Source organism: Ornithodoros turicata, chromosome 10 (genome assembly GCF_037126465.1).
Source record: "Ornithodoros turicata isolate Travis chromosome 10, ASM3712646v1, whole genome shotgun sequence".
Lineage (NCBI taxonomy): Eukaryota > Metazoa > Arthropoda > Arachnida > Ixodida > Argasidae > Ornithodoros > Ornithodoros turicata.
This window is the reverse complement of record NC_088210.1, coordinates 11,554,707-11,574,136: the sequence shown is the minus strand read 5'-3', so window position 1 is coordinate 11,574,136 and position 19,430 is coordinate 11,554,707. Positions and strand designations below refer to the sequence as shown.

Here is a 19,430-nt window from a genome sequence, read left to right as displayed (position 1 = left end):
GAACAAAGTATGGAAGACACCGGGATGTCCCAGGGACCTTTGCGGGATATCGGACATCCTGTGGAAGTCCCACATCTCCCAAATGTACATCCGCGGGACACCCTCTGGACATCACTGTGTTTTCTCGATAAGAATAGCCATACCGACCATCGGAGAAGCCGCGGCACTAAGACAGCGACCATATAGCGTTTTCTCCGCGAAGCATCTCCTGGTTGAGAAATAAACCAAAAGCATACTAGGAAGAATATTATTCGCTTCATCCTCTATACTACGCAGCCCTATCTCATGTGTAATACGTACATACTTGTGGCCAAGAAGGACGGCGGCATAGGCTCCTTTATCGATATCGCCACTCGAACAAGATAGCCCGCAAAGGATGGCTACTCAATGCAAATAACGAATGGAGGCCAAGGCGTGGATGAGGATTTCTTGCCTGCACGACATCATTCAATAAGCTTCAGCTTTTCTGGCTTTCCTTCGGCTTCGGCTTCGAAACTGTGTGTGACGGACAGTTTGCCTTCTGCTCGACCAGTGTGAATCTGAATATGGCCACATGAAAGCCCTATAGGCCACGGTGTTTCTAAGGCTGGCCTCTCGCAAGACCCACGAAAGCTACAACCAGTTCCTGCCCGCTCTCGTCTGTTTGCGAAAAACAACTGCTTCTACTTTACCCCCTTCTGCGGGAGTTGCTTCCGTGTCTTTGCCGGCCATTGCTGTCCCACTAACTTTTCTCCTCTGCCTATAGATACAAACTTTTATTGGTCTCCTGAGCTGGAGGCTGCCTTCTCGCGTTTAATGGAAGCGTTCACAGCAACAACAACAACAACAACAAAAAGCCTTGGGTATGAGGAACACAGGCTAGATACATACACTACACAGCATTACAGAGTACAACTTTGTCACCGTTTTATGCGGTAAGGGGACGTTCTTGCTGATTAATGAGAACAATGCTCCTTAACTAACAATCCTCAAGCTAATGCCACAAATGTTCACATAACGATGCTACTGCTCAAGAGTTCAGCGGACCGGTTCATTGTTTGAGACTAAAATGAAGGCCGATTCACACGTGTGTGTTTTTGTTTACGTGCAGCAAGTAAATCACTGACCTGTCACTGAGACCGATCAAGGCTAAGATCCTTATGCGAATCATTCGTTGCAGCTTGACTACGTGACCGGGCCCCTTTCAATGGTGCCGGAACGCTGAGACGGCGCCGCGTTTTGAGACGCATGTGTGAATGGAGCTTTGTTAGTCACATCCCTCGAGCTCAGTGTGCACACACACACACACCTTCCACAGGCTCTAAGGTTTGTGTCAATGTCAGTCGGGCAGTCCTGTGTGCCTGTATAGCGTGGAACACAGAACCGGACCTCTACTTATGAACCCTCGATTTACGAATTAATTGGATTTTTGAATGGTAGCTTTTGAGTGGAATGCGCGAGTGTTTTTGACTTCGATCGGCGAACGGAGAGAGCTATGGTGGGTAGAGTTTTACTAAGGTACCACATGCTCGCGACGAGCGAGGGCAAACAGCCTGCGTATCAGAAAAGGTGGCTCAGGTTCCTCGTGCAAGAGTAGGCAAGAGGGTGTCCGTTTGAACTTAGAGTACGACACGTCAAGAGGAAGAAAGCAATCGACCGGGAACAAACAAACAACACCCCTGCCAATACAGAGGCAAGCATCGGCAAGCCTGATGCGTACAGTATAGTTGAATTCGTCATTGCGAGATGGGGGGATTGTACGGGGGAAAGTCAGAGCCGTTTATAGAGAGAGTTTGGCCATTAGGAGGAGCTTAACTTGAACCCGCGTCATGCGACGTCACGGCTGTACGGCCTCCCTCTATGCGCTCCACTGTTGCCCAGTCGTCAATCGGTCGCCGACGCCATGTTGATGCAAAGCGTTGTTCACGATGCAAGGGGGAAGACACGTGCGTATCGCGTCCTTCGAGAACTTTTCGTCCTTGAATCCTTTCAGTTTGGTAACAAAGCCCCCCTTTCCACAGGGGGGCGGTAAGACGGCGGTTGTGGTAGATTAGATTGAACACGACCAAAGCAGCTGTCGACTAGCCGGTGGACCGCATCAAAATGGCGCCCATCTGCTGACTGATAAGCGGATGTCGCTTGGATTCAGGCCTTTTTTGGGCGGTGCAACGGCGACTCTGACGGCAAAACAGGCTCCTCCAGCGGCAAAAGATCAAAAGATGGCCAAAGTCTCTCTATATACGGCTCTGGGGAAAGTACGGTCAACCTGCTCCGAAGTGGCGGCTCGGTGCACCCAGGGGAGCGAGAAGAGGAATGGGGGAAAGGCGGAGTGGAGAGATGATGGAGGCACATGAGAGGGAGGAGCTATAGAGTCACTAAATGGGCTACGCTTCAGAGTATCGACACTGAATTCCAAGGGAGAGCAGGAGCGCCATCTTGTTTCCGCACTACACTGCTACCATCCCCATTTGAGGATCAAAGACAGCTAACATAAAGCTCACTGTGGGATAGAGAAGCGTGTATTTGTGCGATAATCCATGTATTGTCCACCAGAGCGTCCCGAGGACGTCAAGGTGAGCTCAAGCCCGCCGGACCTTGATGAGCTGCATGCAAGAGAAAGGAACATTTCACCCGCGCACGATAGATGGCATCGTTCGCTAAAACGCGCTTGAAGTGCGCATGCGCGTGGCTACCGTGGCGCGGAAACAAGATGGCGCATGCTCGCTCTTGGAACTCAGTGTCGATGCTCTGAAGCGAAGCTCATTTAGGGACTCTAGGAAGAGTGCAGTGCTAACCCTCTTGCTCTGAGATTTGGGTAGCCGAAGGGGACCACACAACACACATAACATGCGAGCACCCCTCAGTAGTCTTCATTGGGACGTTCCCTGTACCACGGTAACCGCCAGGATTATTGGCGAAGTTACTCCATCACATTGCGAGCTCAAACTTGCACAAGGGCGATAACTGTACAGTAATAGCCACTGTGCTAAATATGCTTTTGTAAAGTGTCACCGACTTGTGTGCACAGTAGACCCGCATCCTGCAGGTTGCAATACATTCCGATGAAGACGTGATCTACCAGGGAGAGGTAGACAAAGCACAAAAATGGAGGTGTTGACGTCTACCGCGAGGCAATTGTTAAAGTTGGTGTCAGGACCAAAAACATGGTCGAGCTGGCTATGCGTGCAGCATCGCGGTATAGCTTGAAACTGAATATCACCGAGTTGTTTTCTTTAGAAACATTGAAAAACATTTCGAAACTTAGTTTAATAGAATCTGGCCGTCCGCTCCGCACAGCGAGATGAATTCGGGCAACCATGTGCCGGACAACGTCGCTGGCGTTTTGTTTTGGTCACGTGATTGTGCACGTGAGAGGAGCGTCGATCTGCGCTCGCTTGGTGTTGGTCTTCAACGTTGGCGTGACTTTGCAGCTATCGTGTGTTATCGTTGCCATCCGCTTTTATCTGCATCGGAGTGGCATGACTTGCACATGAGACGACTGAAAGAGGACATCAGTGGCTGCGTTTAGATGAATGCGACAAGTGCGTATCGTATCGACCTATCGCAACAAATCCTGGGCCACGTCAACCAACCCACTGGTCGGAATAGGTGCGAGGATGCATTCACGTAACCGTTTTTTTTAGTTTAGTTTTAACCGTAGCTTAAACGTAGTTTTTTTTAAATTAAAATTGAAATGTACAGGCAACACTGTGTCGAAGTTCCCACCAACTGCGCATCGTTCGTAAAGTACGGCGGAAAACTACATCGCATGCGGACAACACTGGATCTAAAACTAAACAAGTTGGCTACGTGTCGGCTACGTAGTCATCAGTACTGTGGCAAGTGTATCGGGAACATATATCACTGTTGCTTGACGAATCCGGGATTATTTCCCACCAGACGTCGCCCCAAGCCATTTTGCCTCAATTTTGCTTGCAAATTAAAATATATAGCGTTCTCTGTGACATCTGTAACCTGTTGCGCTGGATTTACAAGCAACAAGCTGTTAAAGGAGCTATGAACGGCACCAAACGGATATTTTAATTTGTAGGCTATGACACCTTTTGTATAGATGAATCCGACAGGTACGTATCCAACCAATGCGATAACGGTTAGCTGGGCTCGGTTGAGCCGGTCGGTCGGTCCGCCACATTTTTTCAACGTAAGCACGCAGTTCTTCTCATCTTTGCTTTTTAGGCTTTATCGTAGAGAAAGAAAGAAAGAAAGAAAGAAGGAAAGAAAGAAGGGTGTCTGCGTGCTTTGTGGACGAAATGCCTACGCTGTTTGCTGTCGTCAGACGCAGAAAGAAAGGGAGTTGCACCATATCGTAGAAATCAAAGCGTGTCAAACGAATGACGCGCAGAAGTATATCCCGGCCTATAGAGCAGACTACATTATGTGTACGTCTGCGTTTGGTGTCTGATTGGGTGCTACAATTCTTCAGATGACGCAGCAATGGATAGAGGTTTCTTGATGACGGTACGTCTACTCGCCCGTATCGAAAAAAAAAAGAAAAAAGTGCGTTTTGCATTAACGCTGCACCCGTTATGGAGGAGAAGTGTTGAACAAGAACTTGTAAATAGAATTAGGAAGCGTAGATTACAACTATTACACCCCTAACTAAATAGCTGACGAGAGGAGTTCTTACCTCCTTTGTACTACGCGTACGCCGTCAACATATAAGCTACCTGTATGATGCTTTACCTTACATGTACTTTCAGAAAATTTAATGAGGTCCATAAAAAGCCTCATTTGATCATAACGCTTTGCGTCGCTTCCATTCAGTCAAAACCTGGATTTACGAATCCATCGATTTGTGAAACGTTACCGACGATTAATTTGAGTGTTTGGCGAAATTCGAGCGGTTCACGTATCGTATGTGTGTGGACCTCTTTAGGTAACAAAGACACAGGGACGGCAAAGGGCTTAGGGACGGGAAAGACAAAGTGACCGTTAAAGGTACCATAAAGCAGTCGAGGTGCAACCTCGTACTTTGTGTGCCCTGAATTGTGTACGTCCTCAGGAGTAAAATGCCGCAAAATTTTCTCACATAGACGTTATAGACCCCAAAAAATCAAAATTAAAATCTACTGGCAACACTGTGGCGAAGCAGACGGACGAAACGTCCACTCCGCCAAGTACGGCGGCGAAAATGTCTCATGCGCACGACTCTGGGCCGAACACAGCGGCACCTCGGGCGCCACGGAAGTACTTGATAGGTTGGAACCATGTGCGCCATGTGTAACTTAGCTACTGAGTGCAAGATTCGGCTTGTGTTTATTTTCTTTCACACACGTTACATTTTTCTCAAAAGGTAGTATTTGCAAATCCCGACAGGAAAGCCATCTGTTTATCGGTCTCCTTGCTTACAGGGTTGCTTGACAAATTGAGGGCTTCTTCCCACAAGGCGTCGCCCCGACATTCTTGACTGCGCTTTTATTTACCGATTAAAAATACTTAGAGTCAACTCCTTAACATATTACTCGTTGTGCTGAGCCTTTGAGTCAAGCACTCTCACGTCAGGCTGATTGCATAGGTTCGCCCTCAACTGCTTTATAGTACCTTTAAGTGTGTCACATCCACGCACGGTGCTGAAGAGCCCCCATACGGGCGAAACGGCCGTTCAGAGCTAGGACAGTGGCACGTGATTCAAAAACATGTACTGCTTGCGGCATACTTGTCTGGAATCTCCAGCCCGTGGTCCGCCTCTCCCCTATCGGCGGTGCCGCGGGCGAAGGACCCGTACCATTATCACCTCCGAGGGGAGGCCGTGTTTCACACAACGCTACCAACCGAAAGAGATTATTCGTGATGATCGAGCGCGTCGAGCGCCTATCGGGTCGTCTGCTAGCATCCTTTCTCGCCTCTCTTGCAAGCAGACGACGCCCGAGTATCACAGATATGATCTTTCCCGGTTGGTGGCATTATGTCAGACACGACCTCACCTCGGAGATGATAATGGTGCTGCTCATTCGCGCGACACTGCCGCAGGCGGACCACGGGCTGGAGATTCCAGAGAAGTATGTTGCAAGTAGCACTTCATGTGAAGCCATGGAGCTCAGCGTGATTGTTCTTTCTGCGTATTGTATGTGTATATGGTGCAGTGGAACTATGCCCACCGCGCTACAGCCAAGAAGGTACTTCACTTGGTCGTCGTCGCAATCTAGCCCAGGTAACAAATGCCTTGGCGTAGCTGTTCCCGTTTCAGTTTCATTGGTGTGTTTATGGTCATGTTCCTCAAAGTTACCTAGGATTTCTCAGGTGAACTAACGCGGCAGTTTGACACAGTATTTTCCAGCCCAAGAGCAATCACTTTCCATCAAGTCTGACAGAGTTAAGAAAATTTCGCGGAGATCAGGGTTTACAGGAATTACGTGAAATTATGGTACGCCCTTAAATGTTGATATATTCTTGAGGGTCACCTTCTAGAAGAATCTAGAAGAAGTTTCCTGTAAGTGACCAATACCCCCTAAAATGGGATGCTCACATCGCCATTGTATGCGGAGCATAATATGCCAACGTTTGTGGATGTTAAGGAAAGCAAACAACAACGTTAAATTAGTTGCATATAAGTCTCTGGTTAGATCATGTTCAGAATATGCAGCAGAAATAGGGATCCCCGATATAGATAGTCACACAAATAGAGGAAATAGAGAAAGTGCGGAGACGTGTGGTCGCTTTATTAAATTCGGTCATAGAGATGATTCAAGAGCTGCGGCAAATCCCTTTATGTACACGCAGAAAACTGAGCAGACTTCATTAAACTATTCTGCCTGTGGCATAACAGGTCGCTCAACGTTGGCGCTGAGAGATACCCATACATGTCCAGGGGCGCGTTGCTGGCATCGCATGAAGATCGCAGCATCGTATAACGCCGTTCGTTGCACGAGCATGGATGGCGATACGATGCTGCGAGCGATGCCAGCAACGCGCTCCAGGATAGTTAGTTGATGTTTACGGCATAATCACTCACCAGTGGTTAGGCCCTTACTGCGCAAGTTGACTGTTCTTAGCATCTCCCCCCTCCCCCTTTCAGGAAAATCCTAGATCCGCCTCTCCCAACGGACACCTTTAGTGATAGGCAATGGGATGGCGAACGCTATACCCCTTGTATCATTCGCTTCCCTTTCCAATTTACGCAATGACCAGTGATTTTTGCGAGCTTTTAGTCGTAGGATGACAGGTGGCGTCAAAGGCCAGGTGGTGTCCAGGTTCGGATCCCTGCATTTCCCTGGAGTTCTTCAGACGCTTCTAAGGCAGCAACAAGCTTCTTGGGTTACCTTACATGAAGAATACGCTACGACAGTTTGTCTTTCCGGAGGGCAGAGAGTAAACTTTGGAGGAACCACGTGACGACGTGTCTGTCCACTTACAAGGCAGCAATAAGGGGGTGTGGCGACCAGTGGACGGCGACGAAGTCAGCCAGTTCTACCGGCACCGTCCATGCGTGAGGCCACGAACATCTGCCTGCTGGGATATTTCATCATCGCCAGTGAGGAATCATGTAGAGAGACAACGTCGCCTCTACGGGGCATTGACCGGCATGCGCAAAAAAAAAAGTATAAAAGAGCACGTAAGACTCAACCTTGTAAATAGTAGTTAGAGTAGATTTACACGTAAGGTGCCAAGCTAGTCACTCATCCTTGAAATCTGTCTTGACCTTGAAATGTTACCCCGTCATTTTCGGAGAAGGACCAGTGAGGTCGCTCCACGGGCAATAGCGCAGAGAGGGAAACTGGGAAGCTGCGCAGACAGCAGACCTACTTGCATAGCGTTTCACGAACGCAGCGATGAAAACAAGGTTTCGCTCACCTTTCATTCACAGGGCGTTGATAAGTTCCAGGCCTTTTTCCTTTCCTTTCTGCGCTCCTCAACTTGTCCAAAACCATCCTTGATTTGCGCACTTTCGAAGTCCTCGCCCGTTTCACCCTTGGCTCCGACGGTTGTTCCTTGGTAGTTTCGGTCCCCGCGCAGTCCATTTCTGTTTCTTCATCACGTCGCGCCGACGCGTCCTCTCTGCTGTCGGTTTCCGTGGACGAGTCTTCAGCCACCGGTTGGCCCTTCGCTTCGACGGTAAACTGTTGCTTAGCTGGGCCTTCCGCGTCGTCGATAATGAGCCCTCCTTCTTCTAGAACATCTTCCGTGTCGGAAGGTACGACTTGCTCCATAGCGTCAACCAGGGGCAAGAACCTTTCGATCATTTCGTGGTTGACTCCATTCGTAGATTCAAGTGACCTCGCGTTCGTTGATTCGTCACCAGATACGTCGTCGTAGTTCTCACTCAAGAAGTAGATGCGGCCTTGGCCCGTTGAATCATTAGTACCACTGTTGGGCGTTTGGGAATCGTTACAGGCAGCGCTTTCGACGGGTTCATCAACTTTGTCCACGGCTCTGCTGTCGTTCAGCTGTGGTGGCGGTGGAGTGAGAGGTGGTCTTGTCACGATCTTTTCCTCTTTTACACTTTGGTGACGGTGGTTGACTTTCGCTACGTACGAGGACCAGTTCTGAAGCAAGTCCGTGTTCTGCAGGCGCTCCACTCGGGTCAGGGCTTTGCGTTCGAGGCATTCTTTTTTCAAGGCGTTCAAAAAGTCCTTGCTGTCAGCGAAGGCGTCGCAAGCGTACTTTGGCTTCGAAGTCTTCATGTTATCGTCTCCGGTCAAAGGCATCATGGTATCCAACATTATGTTGTGACGTCTGTTTGAAAGCGGGGACGGCGTCCATCAGGTTTTTGCTTGCTCTGCAAGAATAAGACAAGGACGGTTGTTGGAACTGCTATGGTATTGCGAAGTGTCTTACGAGCCGTAAGAAGACGTTGCACTGCGGACAAGCAACAACCACAGATGCATGACGATGATATGATGTGTTTTACTGCAGGAGTTGCAGTACTATCCCATACCACTGGGTGTTTTTTTTCTTCTATCCGTTACAGAATATTAATAAAAACGCCTATAAGATGAAAGACACTGAAAAAGTTAGCCAGCTCTAGGACTCGAACCCACATCTTCTGGATTACCGGTCCAGGGCTCTACCAATTGAGCTAAGCTAACGCGCCTTCTCAGCGACTTCCTGGGTGCGTCATCTGAAGGTACACACCAGTCACTCTCTCTCACTCATCCTCCTTTCACTCTTACATTTTTGCACACTCATACACACATTCATACGACAGGGATCGACGCAAGCGGCAAATGTTGAACATGAGAGAACTGATGTTCTGGGGCCTTGTATGTTCTGAGGCCTTGCATGTGATTGTTCCTTCTATGTTGTTCCAGCCTCAGAACTTAAGTTCTCTCACGCCTATAAGAGCAGCACACATGGCTTTTGTGCAGGGTAATTCTACTGCAAGGCGGACATTCTGTGGGAGGAGGCACATGTATAAGCACTAGTTGATTAAATTACCTAAAATTCATTCCTCAATTGTTTAATGAAATGTTTCAGGGGAAGTGCCAGACAGCGGAATTTGGAAGCACGGACATTATTTAAAGCCGCCCTATTTTCTGGGGATCTCGACGAAGAGGGCACATACTTTGACGTATCTACTGGGAAATTTTGCTATGCGAATGAGCCGAAACCGAAATCAAGCGCATCAGGAGCCCAAGAAGGGACACGAACTTCGCCTCCGGCGAGTTATCTGGCCCGTAAAGTGGTTTATCTGGTCATGTGATCAGTGTCTACTCCAATCAACTCCATCGCTGCAAAGCTCGAGACGCGCCTGTTTCTGTGTCGGCTCATTTGCATAGGGAATATTTTGTGCTGGATATTATTACAACGCACCTGTTTGTTTCAGGATTTCAAAAAAAAAAATAAAAAATAAAAATCGGTTGGTTTTAAGTAATGAGTGGGTCCAATTCTGGTATCTCACATTTTCCTCGAAAACATACAATAAAAAACTTCTTAAAATTTAGATATCTGGTCACCTTGTAGTCACATGCTCCCGTCGGTAAAGTGATCGCCTGGCCGTCATCATCGCCCTGTAATAACCGTTGTAAACACCCTGCGCGTATTACAGGTGCGGTGCATACTGCATACATACAAGAGTGTGTAATGCCACTAAGGAAGATGCTACCTATAGAAGTAGTCCCCATCGTCACTAACTTTACCTTACGTTCCTACATGCTAGATAACAACACACCCTAGAGTGGGGTTGGGGGGGGGGGGGGGAGTTGCTTTTCGTACTGGAGTGTTTTGTCATCAAGCAAGAAAACAAATGTGGACAAGAAAGGCGAAACAGACACTACTGAAAGCGAAAGACATAGTATTGCACTTTAGACCCATATACAACAAAGTTAGGCTGTTTTACGGGTGGGGAATATGACAGCAATGCATTCATACTGTGACATCCACTGGCAAGACAAGGAGGTGCAAGTACAGTCAAACTACTTTATAGCGAACACCTTTTTAACGAAAATACCACTACAGCAAATTTTTTTTGTGGTCCCGCTGGAGCCCTATAGGTCCAATAATGGACATCCTTTTTAACGAAAGTACCTGTACTGTGAATTTTTTTTTGTGTCCCCTGAGTTTCGTTGTAAAGGAGTTTGACTGTATATAGTAAGTACATACAATCTGTGAGCTGTATACTCTGACACGCCAGACATAAACACGGCAAGTGCGTGTGTTTGCCCTCATTGACACGTAGGTCATAACTTGCAAAGGGATACCGCGGGCCAGGGTACGCTTCCACGGCAGGGTGATCTGTACGTGCCTAACGCAGCATATTGTAACCCACGTAATCCAATGCTCCAATTTCGTTTACTGTACATAGTGTGAAATAAACGAGTCTGTTCTCGAAGATCGAAGTGTGAAGACGCGTTGTCTCGACTCTGCGTCCCGTCGGCCAGAGCGGGCCCTGGGCATAAGTACCGTACGGCGACAACGAAGCTTCGTATTTCTTATTATACGCGCGAGTAACGCGTACGACGGTTACGAAGCTTACAAATCACAGCATTAGGTCAGGCAGCCGAATACTACTTGGTCGTCCTCGTCCAGGTTCCATATGGTAGCTGCTCTCTCGTGACCTAAACCACGAATTATCTCTAACGCATCGCTGCTTATAGATCTCAAGCTTCCGGCCTTTCCTCGTGCATTGTGTTGACACATATCGTGTTATCAGCTCCCGTGGCGTCATGGTTAGGATGACCACATTCCACGCCGAGAAACGTAATCGGAAACCACATGAGCTGCGCTGTCTGGGGTTTTCCCTGACGTTCCAGGCGAATGTCTGCACAGTTCCCGGTGAAGTCGGCCGAGGACGCATACTAACCCCCTCTCCCCCACTCCTTCCTCACCCTCCTCTCTCCATCAGTCCACATCGTTCATAGCCACAGTTGCTGCGCGGCGCTAACGCTGAATTGAAAAAAAAAAACATATCGTACTCTATCTAATCTAATCGACATTCACGCGACCTGTAAGAAATCGGTAGCTTACCTCAATCTAACTGCACGCCATCCGGTGTACACATCAGGAGCCAAGGCGCAGTGCTTCCTTTTAACTGATTGCTCGTGTGCACATTGACGAGGAACTACAAGTTGGGGCGCGGCTTCGCGCAAAGATAAAGCACGTCAGGAAGTATGTCCCCGTCGTGGAATCCGCGTCATCATGATGTAGTACTCAGCGAGATAGGGCTATCCGACACTTGCCTCACCACCGCGGGGAGTGCTGAAGCTTTGAATATCAGTGCCGTGTATGGCAAAGGGAGTCTGGCCGTTAGGCGGAGCCTAAAATAGAGGCTCGACTCTGTCCATCAAATTGAGCGTTTTTCATTGGCTGCTGTTTCGAATGCGGGCCGCCATGGCACCAAAATTTTCCCGAAAATGGCGGCGTAGCTTGGAACCAGGTCCCCCAAACTCACCTCGGAAAAGCGTGCAACGAAGAAGGCCGCCACTAGATACCCCACTGTTGCCGTTCCGGATCATTTCAGCGCGCTAAGTTTAGCGGCAAAATGTTTTTGTTGTTTCTGCGAATGAATCTAGCCTTTATATGTCCAAATAAAACGCGTATAACAACTTTCTGTGTCGTGTTTCACTTTTTGGTCCCGTTTTTAAACGTGTTGAGCGATCGGAAGGATCTAGTGCACGGCTGCGTGCATCACATAGCGTACCTGTCGTACCAGGCGCCGCCACTGGCGCCGCTGGCGCAGTCGTCCATTTCTCCTTCGGTGACTTGGCCTGGCTTGGACTGTGCTTCAACTGGATCTTTAGCGCGCTACAATCAAACGCAAGCCAACGTCTGGTAACAATGGGGTATCTAAGGGCGGCCTCCGGCATTGCACGCATCGGGATAGGAACAAATACATGGGAAAATGGCGACCTTGGGGGACCTGCTTGGAACGGCGAAGAGAGAATTTAATGACAAAAAGTTTTCACAAATTATTTCAATTTTATACGGTAAATATACATCCTGTCGCAATTATCTTGCAAACTACCTTTCAACCACGCTCCAACGTCGATGTTTACGTGAAAATAATGTGTTTCGTCGTCCTTCTTAGGTCTACTAAGACAGCGATCGCAAGCAAATAGCAAGAAAAACGGAACGGATGGCCAAAAAAGTGCATTTTATGACAGGGCACAAGGCAGACGACACCATTGGCCCCGTCGTCTGCTACAGAATATTGGAAGTAGCGTACTAGGCACATAGCAGACGACACCATTGGCCCTGTCGTCTGCTACGGAATATTGGAAGTAGCGTACTAGGCACATAGCAGACTGCACCTTGGCCCTGTCGTCCGCTACGGAATATTGGAAGTAGCGTACCAGGCAGATAGCAGACAACACCATCTGCCCTGCTGTCTGCTACGGAATATTGGAAGTAGCGTACTAGGCACATAGCAGACTGCACCATCCGACCTGTCGTCTGCTACGGAATATTGGAAGCAGCGTACTGGGCACATAGCAGACGACACCTTGGCCCTGTCGTCCGCTACGGAATATTGGAAGTACCGTACCAGGCAGATAGTGGACAACACCATCTGCCCTGCTGTCGGATACGGAATATTGGAAGTAGCGTACTAGGCACATAGCAGACGGCGCCATTGGCCCTGTCGTCTGCTACGGAATATTGGAAATAGCGTACTGGGCACATAGCAGACGACACCATCGGACTTGCCGTTTGCTACGGAATATTGCAAGTAGCGCACTAGGCACACAGCAGACGACACCATCGGCTCTGTCGTCTGTTGCGGAATATCTTGTGGCTGAGTCGCAGGATGTTCCCCACGGTTAGGAAAGCATGAAAATACATCGCGTTGAGCGCCTGCGCTCACGTGACAACAGGGAGCTATGACGTTTTGCGCATCTTCCTCTGGAGTACTCCGGTGGGTGTCGCTCGTGTGAGTATACGACGACAAGCCCTAAGGCCTTTGTGGAGTTGGCCTATCGGAAAAATGACCTTTGACAATCCTGTCAGACGCTGCGCAAAGGCCCTTTTTAAAAATTGTCCTTTACGTCCAACGGAGCTCCACAACGGCCTTTACTATTCAAACCGAAGTACTCTGGACAACATCATCCGATCACATCGCTTCTGGCGAAGATCAAGCGAAAGATAAAACGTTAAATGTGACGAAGAGAGTTCGAATTCCAATTGGCAAGCCTTTTGAAAGACGACACCTTTAGTACTGGGGTAGAGATTGAAACAGAAACGAGTTAGATGGCGCCAGAAGTGCCGCGATGGCGTCGCACGTTGTCACGTGGTATCTTTTACTTTTTGTCATTTCGCGTGCTTTCTTTTTAGTGCTGCTCAAGACGCTTACAGCTTCCCACTACGCGAAGTTGCAGCGGCGAAAGTCCTGCGTGTCAACAAACTAGGAACGCTCTCTGATCCGTCCCCTCCCCCTGCCCTGAATAAGTCTCGCTTTGAGCGACACGACACAAGACACGAGTGCATTGGCGTGCCATGTAACACTGCCATTCTTTACGTGGGAGACGTAGTGCCTCATCTAACGCAAACCTTTATATATTAGAGTATATAGAGTCCTGCAGAATACCAATTACCTTGTTTTGGAAGGGCCTTGCGCTGATGTCTGCGTGGAGAGAGCTTCCAAGAGCACAGCAACATTCCGGAGCAATAGCAGGGTCAACCTAGGTGGGCCAAAGATAATTTTATTTATCGGACAAACTAAAGGAAGCGTGACAAAATATATAACGGTTATCGCTGTTTTTGGCGTCCGCTCACAAATCAAGCAATGCAAAAAGGCATCGGTTCAAAGAATAGAAGACCCTCTGTTTACAAACATATGACGTCACGAGAAGACCGGTTCGAGGTTATATTTTGCTGTGGTGGGCAAGAAGCGGGAAGGCCGCGTCGGTTGATAGGCCGAGAAGGCCGATAGGGCTGACAGGTGCACACCAGCATGCATTGCGCGGCGGCGATACGTAATCGATGACGCAATCAATGACGTAAGGGCACAGGTCGTCTATAGATGGGACCGTTTTTCAACACCGCCGAAGCCTTCGAGTACCTTATTTCTTCACCAGGTTTTACATTCCCTTTCCTCGCCAATAAACCTCTATACCGAAGAAACGTCACCGTGACGCAATCATGACGTTGGTAGCAGAGCCGTAGTGAGGCGATTTTTCGCCCAGGGCAGGGCAAACGTGAAGCACCCTCTCCCCCCTCTCACTGCCGTGAGAATCTCTGTATAAGCAATGAAAATAAAACTTTTTTTTGCACTGCCGAGATAGTAAATTCAAATTCTCTTCATTCCGCTTTATACTGTCCAACCAACCTACCAGAGTCTGTCGTTCGGCGCCCTCTGTGGCGAGTGCGCCCGGGGCGGCTGCCCCTCTCGCCCCCCCCCCCCCCCCCCTTCCATCGCTACGGCTCTGCTTGGTAGACATAGTGAAACCGAAACAGCGCCGACTGAGAACACCACCATGTCCCAAAGGCATATTCTTTCCCCAAGATCAAGGGTCGCTTCTTTTGTATTAGGGGTATACGCACAAATGAGGTCACATTTTAAGTCACTTTGGTGTCTTCATTCGCGTTCCCGGTCCACCGCGGAAAGAAAATGAGTCTCCACCCAGGGGTCGGTTGCATTAGTAGAGTCACTAAATAGGCAGCAGAGTAGCGACACTGAGCCACGCCAGCGAGCGAGACCGCCATCTTGTGTCTGGCGCGGCTGCGTCGCCTAGCAACGGGACGCCAATCTCCCCCTTCTCCGATCGGTGAACAGCGCGCGGGCGAGCAAGCTCGCAAAAGAGGAAGCCGGTTTTGGATGGAGGGGACTCAACATGACAACGCGTTCTTGGAAAGAGAAACCACGTGACACGATCCGCCCAACCGGACGGCGGCTCCGGCGCGGAAAACGAATGCGATACTCTGTACCCCTATTTAGTGACTCTAGGCTGCATCGGTTGGTTCCTTCTTCGTTGGGTGCTTCGGCTCGAAAGTCAACGTCGTAACCCTGTGTGGAATGTGGCTTGTCATTACGAAGGAGTGTGTGAAGGCGGGGTAGTTGGTGTACATTCATCGTGACTAAGCAGCATAAAGCAGTCGTCCTGTCTTCCTTCTTTGTCCGCGTTCCTTGTGCTGCTTAGTCACGATGAATTGTCATTACGACTTAGTTATCGCTTACTTTGTATAGAGACACCACGTGCACTCCGAGAGAAAGTCACGCCCCTCAGGCTTGCAGAAAAGCGCGGTAGCCCCATCTTTCGAAAAGGGCTACCGAAAAGATAAGGTTACCGGTAGAATGGGACAGAACAAGGCCATACAACTAATAATATGCAAGGAATTGCATAAAAACCTTACAATATGAAAAACTATATTTAAACATGGCCTTCTTGTGACGTATTGATTTTTTTACTTTAGTAGTTCCAATCTACCAAGTTGGCGGCGCTGTTGTACCATCTGACGTCATTTGTTTGCAAACAGGGACAGGTCTATTGTCGCACTAGTTGACAGGGGAGTCGGAAGCCGCTCGCCACAAGGGGGTGCGGGGGGGGGGGACTGAAGTTTGAAGGAGCGGCACGTCAAGAACATCCCGCGTATACAAGAGTAAATAAAATACAATAAAAATGAAAACAAGAAAAAACTTAAAGTGGTGGTGAACATGCAAATCATGTAAAAATATGTATTATAAGAGCATATCATAAACCCTATCCCACCTCTATGAATGAAACGGGGGGAGGTTACCACAGCTCGGGCTTAAAGATGTGCAGTAAACCAGTTGAGGCGAAGTTTATCTATTTTTTATCTATCTATCTTATTTCTCTATTTCTTTAAAGATTTACCTGTTGTATAGCCTGAGCCATCACTACTTTTACGTCGCGATTTTCGTCCCAATTGCATGCATTCTTTTTTTTTTTTTTTGCTTTCAAAATTCAAATTTGAAAATTACGTGCATTACCCCAAGCAACATAACACAGTGCTGCTTGGGGCTGTGTCGAACTGGTCACCAACTTCGCATTGATCGTCAAGTACGGCGGCGAAACTGCATCGCATGCGGACAACGCTGTGTCAAAAACAAGAGAAGTTGGCTACGTGTTAGTTATACTAATATGTAAGGTTCCGTGTTTTCGGCATTTATTCCTCGCGGGTGGTTTTCGGCATTTATACGTTTGACAAATTCGGATGTTTTCGGTATATGAAAACGTTCATGCCAAAAATCGATCCGAAGAGTCGGCAGCTGTAATGACAAGGGAGAAGGACTATGGAAGGAGAGCAGCTCCGTAGGGAAACATAGAGAACACAAATAATCTCCTTTCCTTTGTTGGAGGGTTCCAATGTGCACTTGAACCCTTTTGACCCGCATTCCACCTGCATGAAAACGAGGCGAAGGAAAAACGAAAATGTCATGCACCCAGGAAGAAAAGTGCGAGCAGGTACGGGCATTTTCGGAACGCGCTGAATTAAAAAAAAAAAAAAAAATTGGCGAGTGTTGTTTGAAAATTTTCGGCAAAATCCGAAAATGCGGAAACCTGTCCTTGTATGAAGGGTTCCAGTTTTTCGGAGTTTATTCTCTGTCATATTTGGAGCATGGGCGTTCCTGAGATTTTTTCCAAGTGTGTGTGTGTGTGTCTGTGTGGGGGGGTGCAGGGGGCTTCCAGGTGGGGGCAAGCGTGCACCCCCCTACCTCATTTTTCTGGAGGCAGACGTTGCGGACTGTGCGGGTGTTTTGGGGTTCCTATTGTGACATCTGAGAATGATCATTACGACATATGGCTAAAGAGCACACTATTTCCACAAGCGACTTTGGAGCTCCAGGGGGGGGGGGGGACGGGCACGCCCCCTTGCTCCCCTCTCGGTACGCCCATAATTCGGAGGTTGGTTTATTGTGTCCCGAGGGTTCGGAGCTTTTCGTCTTTTATTGATCATATCTCTGTTCGTGTCCGAAGTTAGGAGCAAAAGCTACAGCTGTGGAACGGCACAGTCACAAAAAGAATTAGACGCGGCCTTCCCAAGACGTTCACTGTTGTGCTGCAGAACCTGCAGACTATAGGATGTCTATGCCAGCATCACCTGATGAGATGAACACCTTCGATTCCTCGTATTCCGCTATCATAATGGCCAGGCAGCTTTTCGCTTGCGTCAGATAGCGTTGTGAAGGTTGCAACATCGAGCTGCGCTTTCGTGAAGAAAATTGGTATGACATCTGTGCACAATTGTGAATAGCATACGTGTCACAAAAAGGGTATGCCTCCAGTTTCCAACAAATCAGGGCAGATGACGATATTGTTCGAGATGATGGTTGGCTAGGAGCATGCTATGCGGTGAAGTTCATCTCTAAGAGTGTAGGCGTTGGGCGTTTTCCAAGCAGTCCTCGGAAATGTCCTCAAAATTCCCTCATGTCGAATAGTGTCAATAAATGATGCACTTTATTCAGCTACACCAATGGCTCTGCAAGTAATCGAGCGTTCTGCGCATATCCCCTCTCCCGGTTACTCCACTCGGGAAGCCCCATTGGCTACGGCGACACCCTCCCTCTTCCTCTCATGCGCAGAGGCGCACTTGCACAGCGTATGAGTTCACGCAGCATTGCACGGATGCTTCGCGCGGATTTTTCGCGGAAGACAGCTGCACGGTGGATTTGGTTTATCAGAGCCAGCTCGCTTGTCGCAGGAGTTCATAACCCGACGATGCGAGGTGATCTCGGTACCAAAGGAAACGCTCCAACCAGTCATCAGGGCATGGCTTTTCTTGCTCAGTCCTCGATTACTGGAACCAGCAAATACGCAGTTTTTCAGATGATTCCGAACTGCTTCAAATTTTACCGGTGCACATTTTTCTGATTTTTTTTTTCGGATAGATCCGAAAACTCGGAACCCCTACTTGTCATTCGCCTCGAGTCATTTTTGCCTCGTTTTTTCGGATGAATACGAATTGCTTCAAGTTTTACCGGTGTACATTTTTCGGACTTTTTTCGGATAAATCCGGACACTCGGAACCCCTACTTGTCATGCGCCCTGAGTCATTTTTGCCTTGTTTTTCCGGATAAATACAAATTAGTTTTACCGGTGTACATTTTTCGCACTTTTTTCGGATAAATCCGAAAACTTGGAACCCCTACTTGTCATTCGCCCCGAGTCATTTTACCTCGTTTTTTGTTACGTGTTCTCCCTTGCAACACTTGGGTAACTGTTTGGAATTCATTCCGTGTGAACAAGTACGTGCATACATACGAGTTAAGAGTTCTGTGACACAGGGTCAATAGCGCAAGCTAGTAAAGACCCCGTAGCACAGAATAATTTACATAAACATAAAATGTAAAGTTATGGTCAATTCAAATGTACGGAGGTGCTTATTATATACTTTCTCAACTTTGCGGTTATCCCGGTCTCACGCCTCAGTTCTACAGGTAATGCATTTCAGAGTTCTTGCACCAAAACAAGCAATCCGTCGTGTATCACACAAACAGTTTTGGTCGTTAACGTCCGCTTTACAAGCAAGAAGCTGTTGAAGTACGCCGACAACATACGTAGATTACCCGTCTGCCCCTTTGCGGCACGTTTAAGAGGGGCGGTCGCCCCCTTGCCCCCTCGTTCCGGCGCTCCGGTTCACAGGAAGGACCCCATGTGGGTCACGTTGGGCCGTTATCCCCTTATTTCGGAGGAGGACCAATGAGGTCGCTCTCTCCTGGCACGCGGGGAAAGTGCGGAGCTGCGCAGATAGGTGACCTACTTGTATAGAGTATCGCGCAGTAGGTGCTTCCTACATCGACAGCGGTTTCATTGAAGGGGAATGCGGAGACGCATGATGCAACCGTCACGGGTGGTTGGAGAAGAAATCGGAACTGCTCATAAGATTTCGACAGAGCGGGAAGCGCGCTCAGCAAACGAGTTGAGAAACGGAGGTTGCTAGCGCAAGCTGTTCCCTGTTTGTTTAGTTTTCCGGGCGTTGTCTGGCAGACCACGTGTGCGCTTGATAGGTTAACACTGAAAGGTAACCGTAGGCATTTTAGTTCGACAGCAGAAAAAAGGTCGAAAGCATCGCCGTGTGTTTGAAGTGGCCACAAGACG

General features: G+C 48.5%; 1 protein-coding gene across 6 annotated transcripts in view; it reads right to left on the bottom strand.

The window, feature by feature from the left end:
* Nucleotides 1-19,430, bottom strand: part of LOC135370325 (uncharacterized) — a 161,614-nt gene that overhangs the window by 43,651 nt on the left and 98,533 nt on the right. For all 6 annotated transcript variants that reach the window (XM_064604045.1, XM_064604044.1, XM_064604043.1 and 3 more), the window contains 2 exons: nucleotides 13,965-14,051; nucleotides 7,792-8,716 (listed from right to left, as the gene is read on the bottom strand). In XM_064604045.1, the coding sequence (XP_064460115.1) occupies nucleotides 7,792-8,660 (869 nt within the window). In that variant the 5' untranslated portion in view covers nucleotides 8,661-8,716; nucleotides 13,965-14,051. The remainder of the gene's footprint in view (nucleotides 1-7,791; nucleotides 8,717-13,964; nucleotides 14,052-19,430) is intronic.